The sequence below is a fragment of the Mustela nigripes genome, chromosome 18 (assembly GCF_022355385.1).
Source record: "Mustela nigripes isolate SB6536 chromosome 18, MUSNIG.SB6536, whole genome shotgun sequence".
Lineage (NCBI taxonomy): Eukaryota > Metazoa > Chordata > Mammalia > Carnivora > Mustelidae > Mustela > Mustela nigripes.
This window is the reverse complement of record NC_081574.1, coordinates 7,612,678-7,631,639: the sequence shown is the minus strand read 5'-3', so window position 1 is coordinate 7,631,639 and position 18,962 is coordinate 7,612,678. Positions and strand designations below refer to the sequence as shown.

The 18,962-nt window shown below is 40.3% G+C and overlaps 1 protein-coding gene across 1 annotated transcript in view; it reads left to right on the top strand.

The window, feature by feature from the left end:
• VEGFC (vascular endothelial growth factor C) overlaps nucleotides 1–18,084 on the top strand; it is a 98,383-nt gene extending 80,299 nt beyond the window's left edge. Inside the window, exons 5-7 of the mRNA XM_059384152.1 lie at nucleotides 13,461–13,567; nucleotides 13,884–14,217; nucleotides 17,573–18,084. Coding sequence (XP_059240135.1) covers nucleotides 13,461–13,567; nucleotides 13,884–14,217; nucleotides 17,573–17,687 — 556 coding nt within the window. The 3' untranslated portion in view covers nucleotides 17,688–18,084. The remainder of the gene's footprint in view (nucleotides 1–13,460; nucleotides 13,568–13,883; nucleotides 14,218–17,572) is intronic.
• Nucleotides 18,085–18,962: the final 878 nt, after the last annotated feature.

Here is an 18,962-nt window from a genome sequence, read left to right as displayed (position 1 = left end):
TCACAAAGAAGGACCTGCCTAGAGCATTGAGTGTTGACTCTGTGCAGAGTTTATAATGACTCGTTATACATTGTCATTAAAAATCTAGGAACTTTCTGCTTTCTGCCCCAACATGAAGCTGCAGCTCTTTGGTTTTCAGGATTTCTAATGCGTGTGCATAAAACTTACCAAACTTTGGCATTTGTAACAAAATTTTAAATAAATTGGTGTGCAAACATATATATTACCAAAACAAACCAACCAACCTCTTTAAACCTTGCATTTAGGGGACTTGACAATAAATGTGATAATGTTAGTAGTTTTCCCCAGGGCTTCTTTACTTAGTGTGGCAGATTGGAGCCTCATCTTTCCAGAGACACACAAAAAACTATGGCTAGCCTAACTGGAGTGAAGTCTGTCCTTCACATGGGAACACAGAGGCCTTACCAGCATCTATGCATAAACTGAGGCCCCTACTTGGGGCACAGTACCGACAGAACCCCAAAGTTGTATGTGCAGGTTTACTCACTCAGCTCAGACATGTGTCCCCAGCTCCCGTGGCCATGCCTCCCTTCTGAGAGCTTCAGCCATTATCCCCATGCTGTTCCCAAAGTTAGGTTTCAGATGGACCTGAAATCTCTTATATTGCTGTGTGTTTAACTATATTAGATAGAACAGGCACAAACATCAAAGCTTTATTCTGTTTACGTCTACATTATTCATAGCACTTTTCTCTCATATCCTTGGAGACCTCTAAATCACACGGTTGTCATTAATTGCTTTTTTTCCTGCTGTCACACACCAGCACTGTTGATTTGGGAGGTGGTGTGGGGGCCGAGAGAGATGGGCTCCAGCCTAGGCCTGTATCTCGTTTCCACCCCTGGCATGCTCGTCCGCTCTCTTCTGCATGTGTGCCTGGTCTCATGCTGGGGTGTCCAGACCCATTCCCTTGGGTCGGATCTCTCCCCAGCCCTTGCATAATGTCACCCCTGAGCTTTCAAAGCCACCACGCCATTCATCTGACCAGAAACTGCCCGTGGCTTTCAGCGACCCAAAGGAATTGAGCACAAAGGTCTCACCTCCTTGTCCCATGAGCAGCCTTCCTTTCTTGTTTTACATCTCATTTCTCACCGAATCTGGGTTCACAAAGTCTCATTCCCTGAACACCAAGCTCATTTCCCACAGCGCATTGCCTTTCTCTTCGCCCTGTCATAAAATAAGTGCGCTTTGTCATCTGCCTTCCCAAAGGAAGTTCCAGCTCTCGGAGTTCAGGTGAAGGTCTCTGTCCTGCGCTGTCGTGTCCAAATACCACTGCTGTCTCCGCTTCCTGAATGCCCAGAGCGATCCCTGTGTGTGCTTTCTCCTTGCGCGGGTTTGTGGGGGTGTGTAGACGGGCCTGTGCGCCTGGACTGCGAGCCCCTGAGGTACAGGCAGGCTCACAGCCACCACAGCTAATCACGCTATGAAGTGCCTGAGCCATTTCTCTGCTTTCAGCCCTTTTCCTCGGCGTTTCAGCTCACCCTGCCCCAAGGCCCAGAGAAAGTACTTCAGTGACAGCCCTCTCTTCACTATAGTTTTATTTGTTTAAAAGATTTTATTTATTTATTTAAGAGAGAAAGGGAATGAGAAGGGGGCAGGGCCCAGGAAGAAACAGACTCCCTGCTGAGCAGGAACACCGCCCCCCCCCCATGCAAGGCTCCATCCTAGAACCCTGGAATCAGACCTGAGCTGAAGGCAGAAGCTTAAGTAACTGAGCCACTCAGGCACCCCTTCAGGATAATTTTAAAGCCCTTATCTTGCATACTCTTTGCATATCTTCAGGGCCAGTGCTGCTCACATGACAGCCCATAAAACCCAATAAAAATTAAATACTGATTCAGAAGTTTTTATTGGGTTTTGGAGAGCCAAAAATCAATGCAAGATTCAAGATTCCTCCTCCTCAATACCCAGTTTTTACTCCCTTACAGTGACATTGCCTCCATTGTGAATGTGTGCCTTACTGTGATGCACTTAGATAATTTCTCTTCTCTTCTATTTCTCTTTCTTTGAATGTTGGTCTCTACTCAATATGAATTTTGACCCACAATTTAATTAAAACTACTATAATGGCAATTTATATAAAATGAATATATAATTATGTTATAAAACCATTTGTTAAAAATTAATAGAAATGGCTGCCACAATGGCCAAAATTAAGAAATGACAAAACCAAGTGCTGGAGAGGATGTCGGATGCTCACGTATCACTGAAAGACATGTGAAATGGTATAACCACTTTGCAAAAACATCTTGGTAGAGTCTTATGAACTTGAAGATACACTTACAAATATAATCCATAAATTGCCTTCTAGGTATTTGCCCAAGATAAATAAAAACATACTTCCACACAATAACTTGCACACCAGTGTTCACTTAAGCTTCGTTAGCCAACAAATCAGCAACCCAAATGGCCGTCAAAGAGGAGTGTGTAAGCAAACTGCACTGTGTCCGTACAGTGGAGCATTACTGAGTGATATAAGCAGAACGAACTGTTAATGTGCACGACATGAATGGATCTCAGAACATTAAGCTGCGTGACACAAGCTGAACTAAAAAACACATGTTATAATACTCAATTTATAAGAACTCTAGAAAAGACAAATATAATCTAGATTGAGAGAAAGCATTTCAGTAGTCGCCTGAAGGTACAGGTGGTAGGGATTGACTGGAAGGGACAAAGGGAACATGTGCGGTAGTAGAAAATGTTCTGTATGTTGATTGTGATAATAGTTACATGGGTGCATAAATTTGGGGGGTGAATTTAAAATAGCATTTTATCCTATGCAAATTATTTGTAAAAAAATTGATTTTTGAAAAGGCAAGAGAAACAGATCCTTTTACTAACTATAGATTTGAAATTCATTTAGGTTTAAAACGGTAGCTTGCTTAAAATCTTTATGGTAATTAAGTCAAACCTCTTAAGATTCTCATGATTCCTCAGCGGAGAGAGCTTCCCCACCCTCCTTCATATGGAGTTTGAAATTTCCCAGCCGTGGCCACAGCTCTTCCCCAACCACGTGCTCTCAGGAGCCACCAGCACGATGAAAACGAGGCATTCCTTTCTCATGGCGTCATATGCCCATTATTAGGGGATTAAATAAGTAGTGCACCATTTTGTTTCATATTATTCATGAAGGAATATAATTCAATCACTAAATGAATCATTCATAAAATAAGTGATTCATAAAATAATTGAGTCTCTAAAATGGGCCAAGAACGCTGCAAGGTAGTAGAGAGAGGACAAGCATGAGCCTGCCTGCTCCTGGCCTCATAGCACTGACAGTCAAGGAGGTAGGACCCGTGTTCTAGCTGGATTAGTAGTAGCAGTAGTAGCTCACTAGACATCACTTTGCACAAGCATCTGCCCACATCATATTCATACAAGCCCCACAAGGAGGCCACACCAGTGATTCACGCCCCAGAGCACGGGGACGAAGGGTGTGCACCCTGCCCACAGCTTCCTGGTTAGGAAATTCCTTTTCTGCTTGGGGTTTCACTAACTTCTAGAAACCTTTTGCTACTCATTTCCCTCAGCTACAAAACAAAACGTAAATCAAAGTGTTATTAATAATGCAGTGTAAACTTCATAACCTAATCCTCGTGACCAACCTATCCAATGACACTATGCTCTATTACATACCCATCTGATACTGTGTGATGATGTAATAGAATAAGAGCAATAATGAGAATGAGGAGGACAACACCTCACACACGGACGCAGCGATGTTCATCATCAGTAATCCCTGCTCAGCGTTAGCACAGGGCCTAATGCCTGATAGTGAGCATTCAGTAAATGTTGGCTGCTATTTTTACAGACATTTTACAGATGAGAAAATTGAGCACTGGAAATGTTAATTAGCACATACAAACCTAACAGCTAAGAAAAGTGCTAGAAAAAAAAATAAAAATTCAAGTCTTATAGCTCTTAAACCCATGTTTTCCCCAATATCTTATGGAATTTCTATATTTATCAAAAAAAAGAAAGAAAGAAGAAAACTTCCAGAGGTGGAAGAGATTATATTGAGAAGAGATTAGATAGCAATACTCATATTGACGTATTTACAGATTATTCTCTTCCCTTCCAATTATTTCCTCTTATATTTTCCATCAGCTTGAACACCGTGGAGTCCCCATGACCCCTTACATGGAATGTTTCTTTCTATGGAGGGAGTCATTTGTGATTAAGAAGGGATGCCCTAGATTTTGTTCGTTGGTAAAAGTAGTATTCATTCATTCATAAGACATTTATGTTGAGTCTGACATGTGTGCCACACCATCCTAAGAGATTTGGGATATTAAAACAATGGATAATATACTTCCTTAACTAAAACAGCTCATGTGCCAGAATATAAACACAACTGCATCTAGTATAGTAAGTACATGAAACACAATGCTGTGCTTTATTGAGTTATTCATCAAACAGTCACTGTGTGTCTGTGTGGTGCAGCTACCATGCCAGGCTGTAGAGAACGTAGACAGGATTGCTCCTCTAGAGAAATCCCATAAGCGAGTCAGTCGTGCGAACAAGGGACTGGAGTTAGTGTGGCAGAGGAAGTGTGTATGCAGGACACATGCCTGCCATCACGCTGGAGATGGAGAGGACCAGCCTGGGTCTGCAGAAGTCCACAGGATTGCACCTGCCATGCCAAGGATGGACTTTTTCTTCAAGTTTCTCAAGAGCCATTAGAAGATACATGTCGGACCTGTCATGTTTACATTGTATATTCTAGAAAGAACATCCTGAAACCTGTGTAGGTGGGTTGGAGGAGCAAAACAGGAGAAGGAAAAATGGAAGCAGCTCACGAAATAATCTGATACAGAAATAATAAGGGTGAGACCCACGGTGGTGGAAATGGGGATGGAGAAAAAAGAGGTGGAAAGACATTTTTCAGAAAGCCCAGCACTTGGGGGCCACGTGTGTGGGAGAACACGGAGGCAGAAGTTAAGGATGAAAGTGCACGGATGATACAAAGACGGAACGCGTGTTCACGGGGAGAATGGAATGGAAACGGGGAATTTGGTTTGAATATACATATTGGTGTCTGTGGTGTCTGTAAGAAATATTCCATAGGCATTGGGATCTGGAGGTGCCCCAAGGAGGGCACACTTCTTCGGTAGCTACCGGCATGAAGCTGGTCGAGCACTGGAAGAGATGAACCCACAAGGAAAATAGAGACCATTAAAAGAGAAGCAGCAGTGGACACTGGGGATGATCGCTACTTAAGAAACTGGGAGAAACAGTGCTCTGCGCCGGAGACTTAAGAACAGCCAGAAGAATTAAGACTAGTAATGGTTTATTATGAAATCCAAAGGAGATTGCAAAAACCAGTAATTCAAAGAAAAAAGTGGTGGGATGATCAAGAATTAGGTCAAACTCAAGAATGACCAGGACTGACTCCATTATCGGAAGGACAAAAAGTGGAGATAACGTGTTTATTTATTGATATCCCACGTTGCACAACAGTCTTGAGAAAGAGGCAGAGGAAACAAGAGGGTGAATTCTGAAGGTGAAATTCTCAATTATTATATGAGAAACCGAATCAGAGGGATTAAGTCATTTTCCCCACCATCACCCGACTGAGAGGAGCAAACCAGAGATTCAGACTAAATTTGGAGCCAATCCATTCCTCTGGGAATCCAATCATTACTGCATTTTTAACTTTTTTAAATTTCAAAAGAAATCTCCAAATAAATACTAAAGGACAAGGAAAAAAAAACTCACAAAATGATCTATCCTTCCATATTGTTGGATATGGATATATTCTTCCATATGTTGACTTGAAATTCAACAAGCATTTTGTCATATTCACTTAAGATACAGCTCAAAGCCCCAGTCACCATTCTGCATCCTCTGTTCCCAGAGGTAACCACTGCCTGGAAATTGTATTCTCATTCATGCTCTTCCATTTTTATGGCATACGGATGTATTAACGTAGGAAAAAATAATGTATAGTACAGCTTTGTTTAAAATATTTATGTTAAAATGGTGATATTACTTTTTTCTCTCAATGGTATGTGTTAGACATGTAATCATCATTTTGAGGTCTATAGGCCTGGCTTGTTCATTCCATACATGTATGATATTCCATTGTATGAATGAATGAGTGAGTGAATGTTCATGCTTATTCTGTGATACCTCCTATAGGGGAGGCACTATGCTACTTATTAGGAAGAGGGTAAAATCAAAAGAGAGAGATGTCATATTTGATATCCAAGTGCCTTGAAGTGAGTTTTACCCAGGGGCAAATATATTAGTCAGTTGGTTCTCACTGACAATGTCCCATAGGGTTCCTCAAGGAAATAGCACATTCTGGGGACAATGGATAGAGAATAATTTATTTGGGTGTTAATCGGTGAAGGCCAGAGGAGACTAAATTAAAAAGGCAACGCTAAGCCTGTGCTTCGGAAGCACCAGCCTGAAGAGTTTCACCTTTTCTGTAGAGGGATTGGCGTAGCGTGGGGAGTTTTTTGGTAGAGAAATGACAAGACTGTGCTCAGCAGAGCCAGGGTACCTTGAATTTTTTTTAATGATAATAAATAAAAACCATGGGTGATTTCAACCTGATAAAGAGGTTACATCAGTCTTTGGGGGAGAGGCCTGGTGTGGTGAGAGAGGAAAAGAAGGGGTGAAAAAAGATGAGAACATGGAAAAACCTAGCCTGAAGGCTCCTTTGTTTTTATTTGTTTACTGGTTTTCATTTCTTTTACAAAAATGTCAACATTGCTTACCAAGACACCAACTAAAACATATTTGCTTCTAAGAAGTTTGAGTTATTTGGGCTTATTAAGGAAAATTTCATTTGTGTGAGAAGTCTTCTCTTCTCCAAGGAACACAGTAGATTTATGTCCCTGGCAACCTTTGAAGTAGAACTTGAGTGCTCAGTGTCTTTGTTAATCTGTAACAGATCCTCAGTCCGAATGCTTAGAAGCTTGAATATCCGTGAGGGATTCTTCTCATTTTAATGTTCTTCTTTTCTTTTAATTTTAAGATATGTTGTTGCTTCACCAAAAATAGAGATAGAATAGCGTGATACATTTAATAAACTGCATCAGAGCAAAAATGCAAAGGTAACATATCTGCCAGTTAAACTGCAACATAGTCTTGTGCTGATTGATCAGAAATAAATACTTTTCCAGTATTTTAAAACATGCATCTGTATTCTGCCCTGAAAATACCCCCTTTCTAGGTTGAAAACCCCTGTGATACTATAGAATTATTTTTGAACTTTTATTTTCATGTCTGTTCATCCTCTTTTTTTCTTTTTAACAAAGTTCGTTATTATCTAAATATTATCTAATGCCTTCAAATGAGCACCTATTGATATGAATTCACCCATGGAGCTCAAGTAAGAGTCTCCAGACCCTGGAGGGTATTTTTTTTCTAAAAGGAATCTAACTGTGCTGTCCAGTATTCCTTCCCTTGGACCCTCTAGTTTCTGCCTTCTAAGAGAGAACAGTTGGAAGCGCAGCATTCCTGTGACTTGCCGACTGGTAGAAATTAAGCAGAAGGTCTGTGGCTGAGAATATTCCAGCAATGTATCCTCTGCTCTGAGGCTGTGACTGCATTGTCACCCAGAGATGGGAACTATTAGATCAAAGAGTTTGTCAACATAATGTCAAGTTCAACTAAAATGCACTGATAATGATTTTTAAGAAATGTCTACGTTAGACCAAATCTATCAGTCATTTCCTAAGTATTTTTGATAGACCTTTTAAAGCAGTTTTCGGCTTATAGAAAAAATTTCAGCAAAAAGTACAAAGAATTCCCATATACCTCTTACCCTCCTTCCCCAGATTCCCCTAACACCTTGCCTTAGAGAGTCAAGTGTATTCAAGGGCCATACATGAGGAACTCAAGATGAACACAGCAATTCAAAGTCCTTGGGAAAAAAACTGTTGAAGTATTTTACCTAGGGCTCTGTGGCTCTAATAATGAAAGAAAACATTGCCCTTCCGGCTGCTATTCTGACAAGTGTCTTGGGCCAGAGGGTCTGGATGGATATTCTTTCAAAATATAATTACAGGTTTGAGTGATTATTAATCACAGTGGGTGAAAGTTCAGATGACATCAACAGTCGGCACTTGGGGAATCAAAAATGCACTCGGATATTTATCGACATTATTAACATGGTCAGAGTCTGCCTCCCCCATCCTGCCCCTGTATAGGTTTTCTTAATGCAACATAGATCATCTTACTGGATAGATCATTGAAAGATATGAAGGTGCTTAGAAGGGATGTGTGAGTGCTCACGGTACAGGCTTTCAGACTCGTATCACTGATCACATTCCACATTTAGGGAGACTTAAGGCAGGCTAGCTATTTGAGGAACAGGACTGTGTACTACAGATACCAATGATCAGCAGAATTTTAATCAGCTGGGTGACTGTGGAGACACCTTATGAAAAGAGATGCCAATGAGAGCATTTGATTAATAGCACAGTTCATGTCCACAGAAAGAATTTGCATTTTTAAAAAGCCATTGAGTGCTAGGAATTGAATTTGTATTCAGTTAATGTTGACATTCATTTTGAATGATCTATGAAATATTTTAAGAGATATTTAGTAAAGTGGATCAAAAATAGTTAAACAAATCCAGATGAAGAGGGTTTTTTCCACTGAGAAATACATTACAAACTATATTACATTCAACTCAGTGCTTACTAATGCCAAACAAAATGTAGGAGTGTGTCTGCGTTCCTTAAATATGGATTAGGGGAGTCAGAGAATTTCCAAGCATGTAGAAACTCTAGTGCCAAAGTATAGAGATGATGAAAGAACCCAAATAGCACGATGGACAAAACAGCCTGCTACAGTGTCCAGAGCACAGAAGCTAACAACTCTTAACCAGTGTGTAGTGTTTAATCACACGGAACATACTAGTCTTTCAAAATTTCAAAAGGTAAATGGTGAGATAAGAATCATTTTAATCATTAAATCCATCATTCTTAAATGGTATGCCCTTACATTTTTATCCTCTAGTTCTAACTAGCAACAGTTACCTAACCAGTTGAATGAGGTAATGAAATAATTCTTAGAAAAGCATCTTTTTCCTTTGTAATTATTATAAACAGGATTGTGGTTGTGTTTGCTGGGGAGGGATGGGAAAGGCAAAGTAGGAAACTTTATTTACATGTGATTCTCACATGTAAATAAACACAGATCTACTTTACAAATAATTGCATAGGCAATGGCTTTGCAGACAAAATGCGTCTTTGGATCAGTATTTTATAAAGACGGTATACAAAAATAATTTCTTTGAAAGTTTTAATATGTTCACACTAATATTTGGAACTTGAAGAAAAATTTCAATAGGATAAAAATGCTTTGGAGATGAAAATATGGAGGAGATAAGTAAATTGTGCTACCTTCTATCCACATTAGAACATTTTCTTTCATTCTAAGATACTGTTCTAGAAATGTCTTTTTTTTTTTTTTTTTTTTTTTTTTTTTAGAATTTTTTTTTTTTTTTTTTTTTTTTTTTTTGCATGAGAAGATTTATGCTAAGAACTTGCCTTTCACTTTTAGAGCAGGGAACCTCATTTAGTAATTATGAAAATGCATCCTGTGTAAATATCTGTATCCTTCATTAAATGGCATCTAGCAAGACTTCAAATTTCAGCATTAAAATGTTAACATTGATAAGTAGTAGTTTCTTTTGGCAAAGCTTTTACAGTGATGTTTTTCTAGAAATTTAAGTTTTAAGAATCTTAGAAATTAAAATATTTGGTTCACCTTGAACAAAGCATAATTAGTCCATAATATAAAGTTCATGTTGACAAAAACATGTCAGGTATAACAACTGAAATTGTTATTCTAAAGGCCATATTTTTATTCAGCGTGCGTGTGCAAAACCAAAAGAGCTGGTGTAGCCAGATCCTAGGGGATTACTGAATGCTGTAAAACTAGGCACTAGATACCTTGTTATTTTGTAGGACATTTTCAGAAATGCATTCGTTCATCAGTTTCTACACAAAGTCCATATTTTTGGATTTATCTTTTTAAGGATGTGAGATGTTACAGAACTCTTTCTTCTCCCTCACGACATGAGAAATAGGACATGATTTTCCTACCCCTTTAGGCTGAACAATTTTGTAAACCAACTTTCACTTCAGTACAGAGACGTTAGCATGTTCTCCTGCAGTTAAAGACCTCAGGATGGACCAGTCTCACTTAGGCTAGAGATTGAGATCATTCTTAACACTTTTTCCCATGAAAATAAGTAGCTTAGATATGCTTATCAACTTCAACGACTGTAACTAAGAAGCAGACACACTGGACATTGCTACCATACAGACAGACAGACATACACCACATGTGGGACGGGGAGGTTATATGTGTGAGGACGTATACATGCCTGTTTATATGTGCTTATAACAAAAACATATGCACAAACTGAACTGTCACTGCAGAAAGTGATCCATATCACATGCATTCTAGCAGTTTTTATTACATGTCACCCTTCGAGTTTATGAATGCATTTCCCAACCATTATTGTTGATTTCGTGATCCACTGATGGGTTACAAGTAACAACTGGAAGAACACTGGCTGAGGTAATGGCAGAAGAAATCACATATTGGCAAAATGATCTCGCCCTTCTGCAGCCACCATAGGCCTGTGCCCTCCTGATTACAGCAAGGGAGTGTGTCACTTAAATCATGTGTGTGTCAACCTTGCAACACAGCCCAAACCTTCATTTACGAAGAGTGGTCTGAGTTGCATTGGGCCGGGATTGAGTGCATTACTATTATATAACTTAACCTAACAGCATCTTATTTGATGGAAGGGACTAAAGCTTTGGATAGGAGGTAAATGAAAAAAAAAAATGATACTGGTTTTGGAGAATTGATAAGCACTGTCTAAATTTTTTGTGGAACAATGCACATTAATGATTAACCAAGAAAACAGTAATGACCAAAATATGTGGTAAGTAAAGACTTGCTCTTGGGAATACATAAAATTATTAGGGAGGTATAATGTTCCCCAAGGCCCACAGCTAACTGGAAAAACAAGGTTTAGAAGAGCATGTAAGGGAGGCTATCTTTGGGATAACAGAATGGGAAAGATATATACATATATACATATTTTCTTTTATTTATAAAAAGAAACACTGAAAACATAAACCAGAAAATGCAAAAAGGATCAGCCTGCTGAGGACATGGATCAGAATGAACTCCTCTGAATGTATATTTTCTCATAATTTTAACTAAAATCACATAAATTTTCAAAAAATAAAATTATAAAGAAAAAAGCATATGATATATGCAGGAGGCAAATATCTTACTATTATATATAGGCATACCTAATATATACTTAAGCAAATATAAAGATTGTTAGGAACAAAAATTTTAACGGAAGTTATTAGTATGACGTCAAGAAGTAAGTTTAAAACCCAGTAATGTTAAATTACATTTGGAAATCGCACTATGACTGGGTTTTTTTTTTTCCTCCTAAACTATGTACAGGTATCTCTTACTTAAGATCAATAGCCTATTTTCAAAAATATACATTCCAAACAAATTTGTATTGTCTTAAATGGGAAGAATTAAACCCCAAACATAACTCATTTCCTACAAGGAGCTTAAACACAATACCTGTAGAAAAGTAACATGCTACCGTGATAGGATCTAAAAAGCTCAAACACTGTTTCTTTGATCATCCAACAATTTCTATGCTTGTTAACACATGGCTACTTTATGTGTGACTACTTGGATTATTTGCATGCTCAGTGAGAAATTATTAGCTTATGATATGGGACAGCAAATAACACACAGCATTCAAAAACTTGTTATAAAATCAAGAAAACTTTCCATAAGAGATGGTCTTCATCAGACTGAAGACATGGTCCTTGAAGAATGTTACAAGGGAGGAGGGATAAGGGGAAGACAGTCATTGCGACTCATGGTTGTGTGGAGAAGTGTGCGTTTTAGGCAAATTCTCCCACTGAGCAGGATAAGTAGAGACTCTCTGGGTCTGAGAGCTGCTATAGAGACTGCCAAGTGGGAGAAAGTCCATAAATCCTCAGGGCAGTTGTCAAGGGAAAAGTGGTTACCGACCGTAGATGTGCTTACACGGTTCAAAAAGTCCTTCCCGGGGTACTATGCGAGGCATCAGGCGGGCTTCTAAAGGCATGGCATGGCGTCATCACACAGTAAGACTCTGGAACTTTTCTCAGCAACATCCAAAGCACATGACCTGTTTGTTTACACTCGGTTCACCTGTTAAGAGGTCTACACGTGACTGTTCTGTTCTACCAACCTGAGGCGTAACTCAGCACTCTTCCCTCACATACTGTTCATGATACTGAGTGTGAAAGATACAATTATTTCCCCTGCAGCAACGTCAGTTGAAAAATAAGGTAGTAAGAGGTGTATAGATACTCTGTAAGGATATTAAGAGCCCAGAATTCTAGTGGGCAAACATCAACTAGGAAGACCTTCTGTGGGATATACGTGCGTTTTGTAGCTCTGCGCCCTGAAAAGGTTAAGTAGTCATGTAAGCTGTTGGCACTGAGCAAACCTAATCCCAAGTGGCATTTCCCAACAGAGAGCAAGGGCTTCTTGAAGGAACGGCTGATTCTAGGTGTAGAGGAGACAGTGGGCAAGATGAGGCCTGCGACATCTGCTCACCCCAGAGAACAGAGAAGGCTGTCCTCCACAAGGCTCATTTCATACAGGCGCCAGCAGTCGGATGGCTGGAGCAGAGGAATACTTGGTGTATTGGATGGAAGCCCATATGTTCATAACTTTTACTAAAACAGATAAAGAGAATGTAAGAGGAGAGAGGAAGGGAGAGAAAACTAGAGCAGCAGTAACATCAAGCATGGGCTTTGATGCCCTTCTGGCACAGTGTCGAGTGGAAATTTTGGATCAGTAGACCCTTCATAGTCATAGATATCTCTGGTTCAGAAATAAGTCAGGAAAGGTAAAGTACAAAGAGGTTTCCTGTAGACTTGTTTAGAAGAGCCACAGACTGGAAGCAGCTTCAACAGTGACCAACGGGACATCACTCCTCATTCATTTCATGGAGGGCTATGTACCACTAACAAGCAGGACATCCGGCAAAGAACTACGAAGATATCCACAATATATTGTTTAGTGGACGAAGGAAGCTTCAGAGTAATAGAAGAGGCTTATCCTGGTTTTTTGCACCAACTAAACCACCATGTGATTATACAAATAAATGTACCTGCCTTAACAAGATCAAAGTGTGTAGTGATCTAGACCATACCACGAAGTGGTCACCTCTGGGATTAGAACTTGGCCACATATGTGGGGGAGGGAGACACTCGGGAGAGGGAACTTTCACATTTCATTTCAGATATCCTCGCATCCCTTTAAAGCTTTTTCACAGGTGTGTACCGGCTTTGTAATACACAGGGAAGAAAAGAGAGGAGGCCTTCCGTGCACCAGTTAGACTGCTAACTCCTCTGTCTCTCCCCAAGGTGCCAAGCTGCAAACAAGACTTGCCCCACAAACTACTTCTGGAATAATCACCTCTGCAGATGCCTGGCTCAGCAAGATTTTATTTTTTCCTCAAATTCTGGAGATGGTAAGCAGAATCATATTTATTTATTTATTTTAAGCAGAATGATACTTTGAAGACAAAATGCCAAGTGCCTCTATTTTGGTTAACATTTTAGTATTAAAACCACATGTACAATATTCTGATGATTACGCTCTGGAATAAGAGACTACCAGAGAGGATGCTGTCTACTTGACATTGCTATTGTTTTGAACTTCCTTGTAAAGGGACAGACTCATGTTTGTGCACACCCTTTAATGAAAAACATAGAGACGCTTTTCAGTGCTTTTAATTGTTTCACACCAGTAAGGTACACTGAAGATGTCTGACTGTCTTTGTCTAGACTCTGCAGATGGATTCCATGACATCTGTGGACCCAACAAGGAGCTTGACGAAGAAACATGTCAGTGTGTCTGCAAAGGGGGGCTCCAACCTTCCAGCTGTGGACCCCACAAAGAACTAGACAGAAACTCGTGCCAGTGTGTCTGTAAAAACAAACTTTTACCCAGCTCCTGTGGGGCCAACAGGGAATTTGACGAAACCACATGCCAGTGCGTATGCAGAAGAACCTGCCCAAGACATCAACCCCTAAACCCCGGAAAATGTGCCTGTGAATGTACAGAAAATTCACAGAAATGCCTCTTGAAAGGAAAGAAATTTCAACATCAAACATGCAGGTAAGAAATCTTCGTAAAGTATGTTCCTTTCTCTTACTGAGGACAGTTTCCTCAACCAAAATGGTGGAGGCTTTTTAGAATGAGACCCGTCAGTTCTGGAGGATGACTTCTCTTATTTTCTCACCGAAATTTCCTTGAGACTGTATTTGCTCCTGAAAGGAGCCCTGGGAACCAAAACCAGATCCAAGCCCAGAATGCACTCCTACTGCTCATCCCAGAGGCTGAGTTTGAGGCGGTGGTGCTCACATGGGCTGGGAGACAGATGCACAAGACAGTCGCTTGAGGAAGATTTCCAGAACATCCAAACATGGCATCCCTGCCTCCACCAAAACTTATGATGCCATCGTAATATAAGACAGCTGTTCTGGGGCTCCTGGGTGGCTCAGTGGGTTAAGCCGCTGCCTTCGGCTCAGGTCATGGTCTCAGGGTCCTGGGATCGAGTCCCGCATCGGGCTCTCTGCTCCGCAGGGAGCCTGCTTCCCTCTCTCTCTCTCTACCTGACTCTCCATCTACTTGTGATCTCTGTCAAATAAATAAATAAAATCTTAAAAAAAAAAAAAAGACAGCTGTTCCAAGTGCAGAAAATTGTATGAAAATTTACAGAGGATAGGAGAGTGCCACTAAATGTAGAATTGTATTTAGAAAAACATTTAAGTATTTAGTGGAATTAGAGAAATAAATTGTAATTTTAAAGATTACTCAAGACACATTCCTGAAATGTCGATTCTGCCCCCTTCTTCACCAACAAAATGAGACTGCTGGCCTCAAACACTTCCAGTTTTACTCCCTGAATGACTTCCTCTTTCATCGGACTGCGAGGTGGGCTGTTTGGGCGGGCTCTGTAATTTGGGCATTTCCTTCAGCACAGCTCCACCAGCCAGGCCTTCTCTCTCCCATACGTTTGACATCTTTAACTACTTCTCTTTCCCCTTACTTGATGAGAGTTCCTATACTTCTGTTTTATTAGCATCTTACCGTGGTGCTGAACACACTGTGGCAGTGAAGCTTTGTCCTCTTCAGAGTCGCTCCAGGGCCCGGGCACTCGGCCTTTGCATTCCCCCCTTCTCTCGTTTGTCCAACCAGCTGTGACCGAGTTTAGGCCCTAGAATGCCAGGCTAACGTGCTAGTCAAGGGTTAGTAGACTCCACAGCCAAATCCGGTGGGCAAGTTGGTCTTCGTGTAACCTGTCTTTTCTGTTCCTTTTCTTGAAGCCCCCCTCTTTGTTTTGGCAGACATAGGTTTTCCTTCTCTGGCTGTCCTCCCAGTTTTCAGACGGTCTGTGCCTCATCACCTCCACCGGGCTCTCTTCTTCCAAGCTCAGTCTTTAGAGATGCCCATGCAGCAGCGGACCGCTCACCGGACTTGAGACTTTAATTTATTTACAGTTTTGTACCTTCATTAATGTTCATAATGTTCATCATGTTCATCTTTTTAACCCTCGTGACTTTTGTGCTATTTCAATTTCTATCTCTAATGACCCATCCATACTAACATGTTAGCCATTGCATAAGGGAACTTCCCGGAATCTGGGTTCACTCAGAAGGGTTCAGTATACAAACTGATTTAATAATCTTTGGTAAGATTTAGTATTGATATAGTACTCTGCATTTTCGAAATATCCTTCTGGTAGTTCGAGTAGGGATATGCAAGAAAAATTGGAATACAGTTGTTGCTCAAAATACTCCAAAAAGGAGGGGCAGGGGCACCTGAGTGGCTCCGTCGGTTAAGTCTCTGCCTTTGGCTCAGGTCGTGATCCCAGGGTCCTGGGATCGAGCCCTGCATCAGGCTCTCTGCTCAGCAGAAAGCCTGCTTCTCTCTCTACCATTCCCCTTGTGTTCCTTCTTTTACTGTTTCCTCTCTCTCTGTCAAATAAATAAGTAAAATCCATATATATACACACACACACACACACACACACACATATGCGTGTGTGTGTGTGTGTATATGTGTGTGTATTTATATATTTTTTTTCTCTAAAAAAGGAAACAAAAGGATCTCTATAAGGTACTCTGAAGCAATAATGAAAGAAAAAGCCGTCATCCATGAGATACCTGATTTTTTGCTTACATAAGACTAACCAGCCATCATATTTTTCTATAGAATTCTTATATTAAGAGAAAAGATTTTGATCTTTGTATTTCTCCTAATAGTATACATTGCTTCATGAAGACTTTCTATTTACTGAAACTCTTCCTGTGTTCATTTTTCTAAGGATATACTTGCAGGTTTACATATATATTGAAACAAGAAAGGTAATTTAATATTTTAAAAATATGTACACTCATTTTCTCTTAATATTCCAGAAGTGGGGCAGGGAGCAGATTATGTATTTTTTTGTCCACTGCCTTAAATCCTTAAATCAGCAACTTTCACTGATGATTAAGAATTGCGTCTTTTTAGTAAAGGAATACCAGAAGTCTTCTAATAATGCATCTGTACTTAGAAGTAAAAAAAAAAAAAAAAAAAAAACTCAGTAACATTTTAACTAGATACACCTTCTTTTCTACTAGAGCACAAGAAATGAAACTTCAGACTCACATCGGCAGTTTCTTTGCCGTGCACTTTTGATCTCCCTGCGGGGTCACCCTGCCCGGCTCCCTGGACACCCAGCCCTTCTCGCACCAGACACGCTCACGCTCCCACAGCTGCTTCAAAGAGAGCTCCTGCTTGCGGAAGCGACGGGGCTGTTTGATCATGTCCTTTCACCACTGCTGGAAGCTGGAAGTCTAGGGTACAAAGAGAGGGGTTCCCAGAGCAGGCACTCTCTCTCTCCCACCACCCCCCAGACCGCCTTCTTCTCACCTGCAGCCCAGGTGGAGAGGAAGAGGGGACCACCCGGGCTCAGCCACCTGCCTGCCCAGCAGAGGGACGGGGTGGGGGCGGCGCCCCCCGCGGACGACCACATCCTGCCAGCATGGCTGGACTTCCATGCAGGTCTGGGTTCCATGCAAGTCCCAGACGCTTGCGGACTCTGCCATGCTGCTACGCTCACACCACATCGGCAGACCTTGATGCTATGCTCACACCACATCGGTAGACCTTGCACACTCACTTTCACATTTTCTGTTTTATGTTCCTTTCATCCTCGAAGCAGAGAGCACTTCAAAAGAACTAAAGCTCACGTCATCTCAAGTCTCCCATCTGTTCTATCAGCAAGATTGCTTTTAGGCTTTTCCATTCCTCCTAAATTTTGTAATTCTCAGCACTAACTTCAATAAGACATAAACCTAAGAATAATTTTATGATAAAATGAGTAACTTTGTTCTTGTTTTAAATTTAGGGAGACAACTGCATTTGTAGCGTAATGAACTCATTGCTTTGGCCTTTAACAAAAACGTGTTCCTCATTTTCCTAGTTGTTACAGAAGACCGTGTGCTAATCGACCGAAGCATTGTGACCAAGGACTTCTATTTAGTGAAGAAGTATGTCGCTGTGTCCCTTCATACTGGAAAAGACCACATATGAACTAAGACTGTACTATTTTCCAGTTTGTCAGTTTTCTCTCTTGGAAAACTGTGTTGCCACATTAGAACTGTCTGTGAACAGAGAGACCTTTGTGGGGCCATGGAGACAAAGACAGAAGTCAGCGTTTGCTGACCCGTGTGGATAACTTTACAGAAACGGACTGGAGCTCGTCTGCAAAAGACCTCTTTTAATGACTGGTTTTTCTGCCAATGACCAGAGCTGAGGTTTTTCTCTTGTGATTTAAAAAAAAAAAAAATGACTATATAATTTATTTCCACTAAAAATATTGTTTCTGCATTCATTTTTATAGCAATAACAATTGGTAAAGCTCACTGTGATCAATATTTTTATATCATGCAAAATGTTTAAAATAAAATGAAAATTGTATTATAAACTGGTAAGATCAGTCCCTTCCTATCTTCCACAATCAGCAAAACTTGATGATATGAAAACATTCATCTCCTCCTGCCCTTCCTCCTTTCCTCCAGCCAGATGTCAGGTTTTGACTATTAGGAGAAAGTGTGATCCTAGGAGAGAAAGTTCCAGAGGGACAACAGTTGCTATTACATTTTATTGAAATTCATCTCTGAATAAATATAAGGATTATAAATGTTTTAGCACATGACACATTGGAATTGATAACCAAGGGAGTCAATATGGAACATAACTTATAAGTTCCTCTGCTTAGCATGACCACGTGATGGAAATTATTCAGTGCCCTGGGATCATTCAGACTCATCACTTGATTTAATATCCCTCAGTATAAATTAAGATGGTTTAAGGTATTTTACTCAAAAAGAATCCTTCCCAGTATTTAAATCCCTCTGGCCACCTGAAATACTTCTTTGAGCTGAATACTTTTCGTGAGCTCCTAGCCAGCACATGTAAAATAAACTGGAAATCATGTTTAATTGCTCTTACAGGTTAAAAAGGAAACATTTCAGTAACTCAACTGAAGTGCTTGTCTCATGTTTAAAAGGGCATCACGCTGAAATACTTTCCTCTGGGAACAAATATTTTGCCTGCATAAATATAACCATATGAGTGGTTTGCTTATTGATAGAAGATTACTTGCTGGTACAATCCAGCTGCTAGCAAAAAAGAATGCATAAGTACCAGCAAGACATACAAAGACACAGCTACAGCAACACATACACACAGTAAGTCCTGAAAGGAGAAGAAAATTCTAGAGAGCTATATAAAGATGAGCTTCTTAAAGCTTGCAAATATAGCAAAAGCATTTTTACATGGTATCAGTGACTACTTAGAATATTAGTATC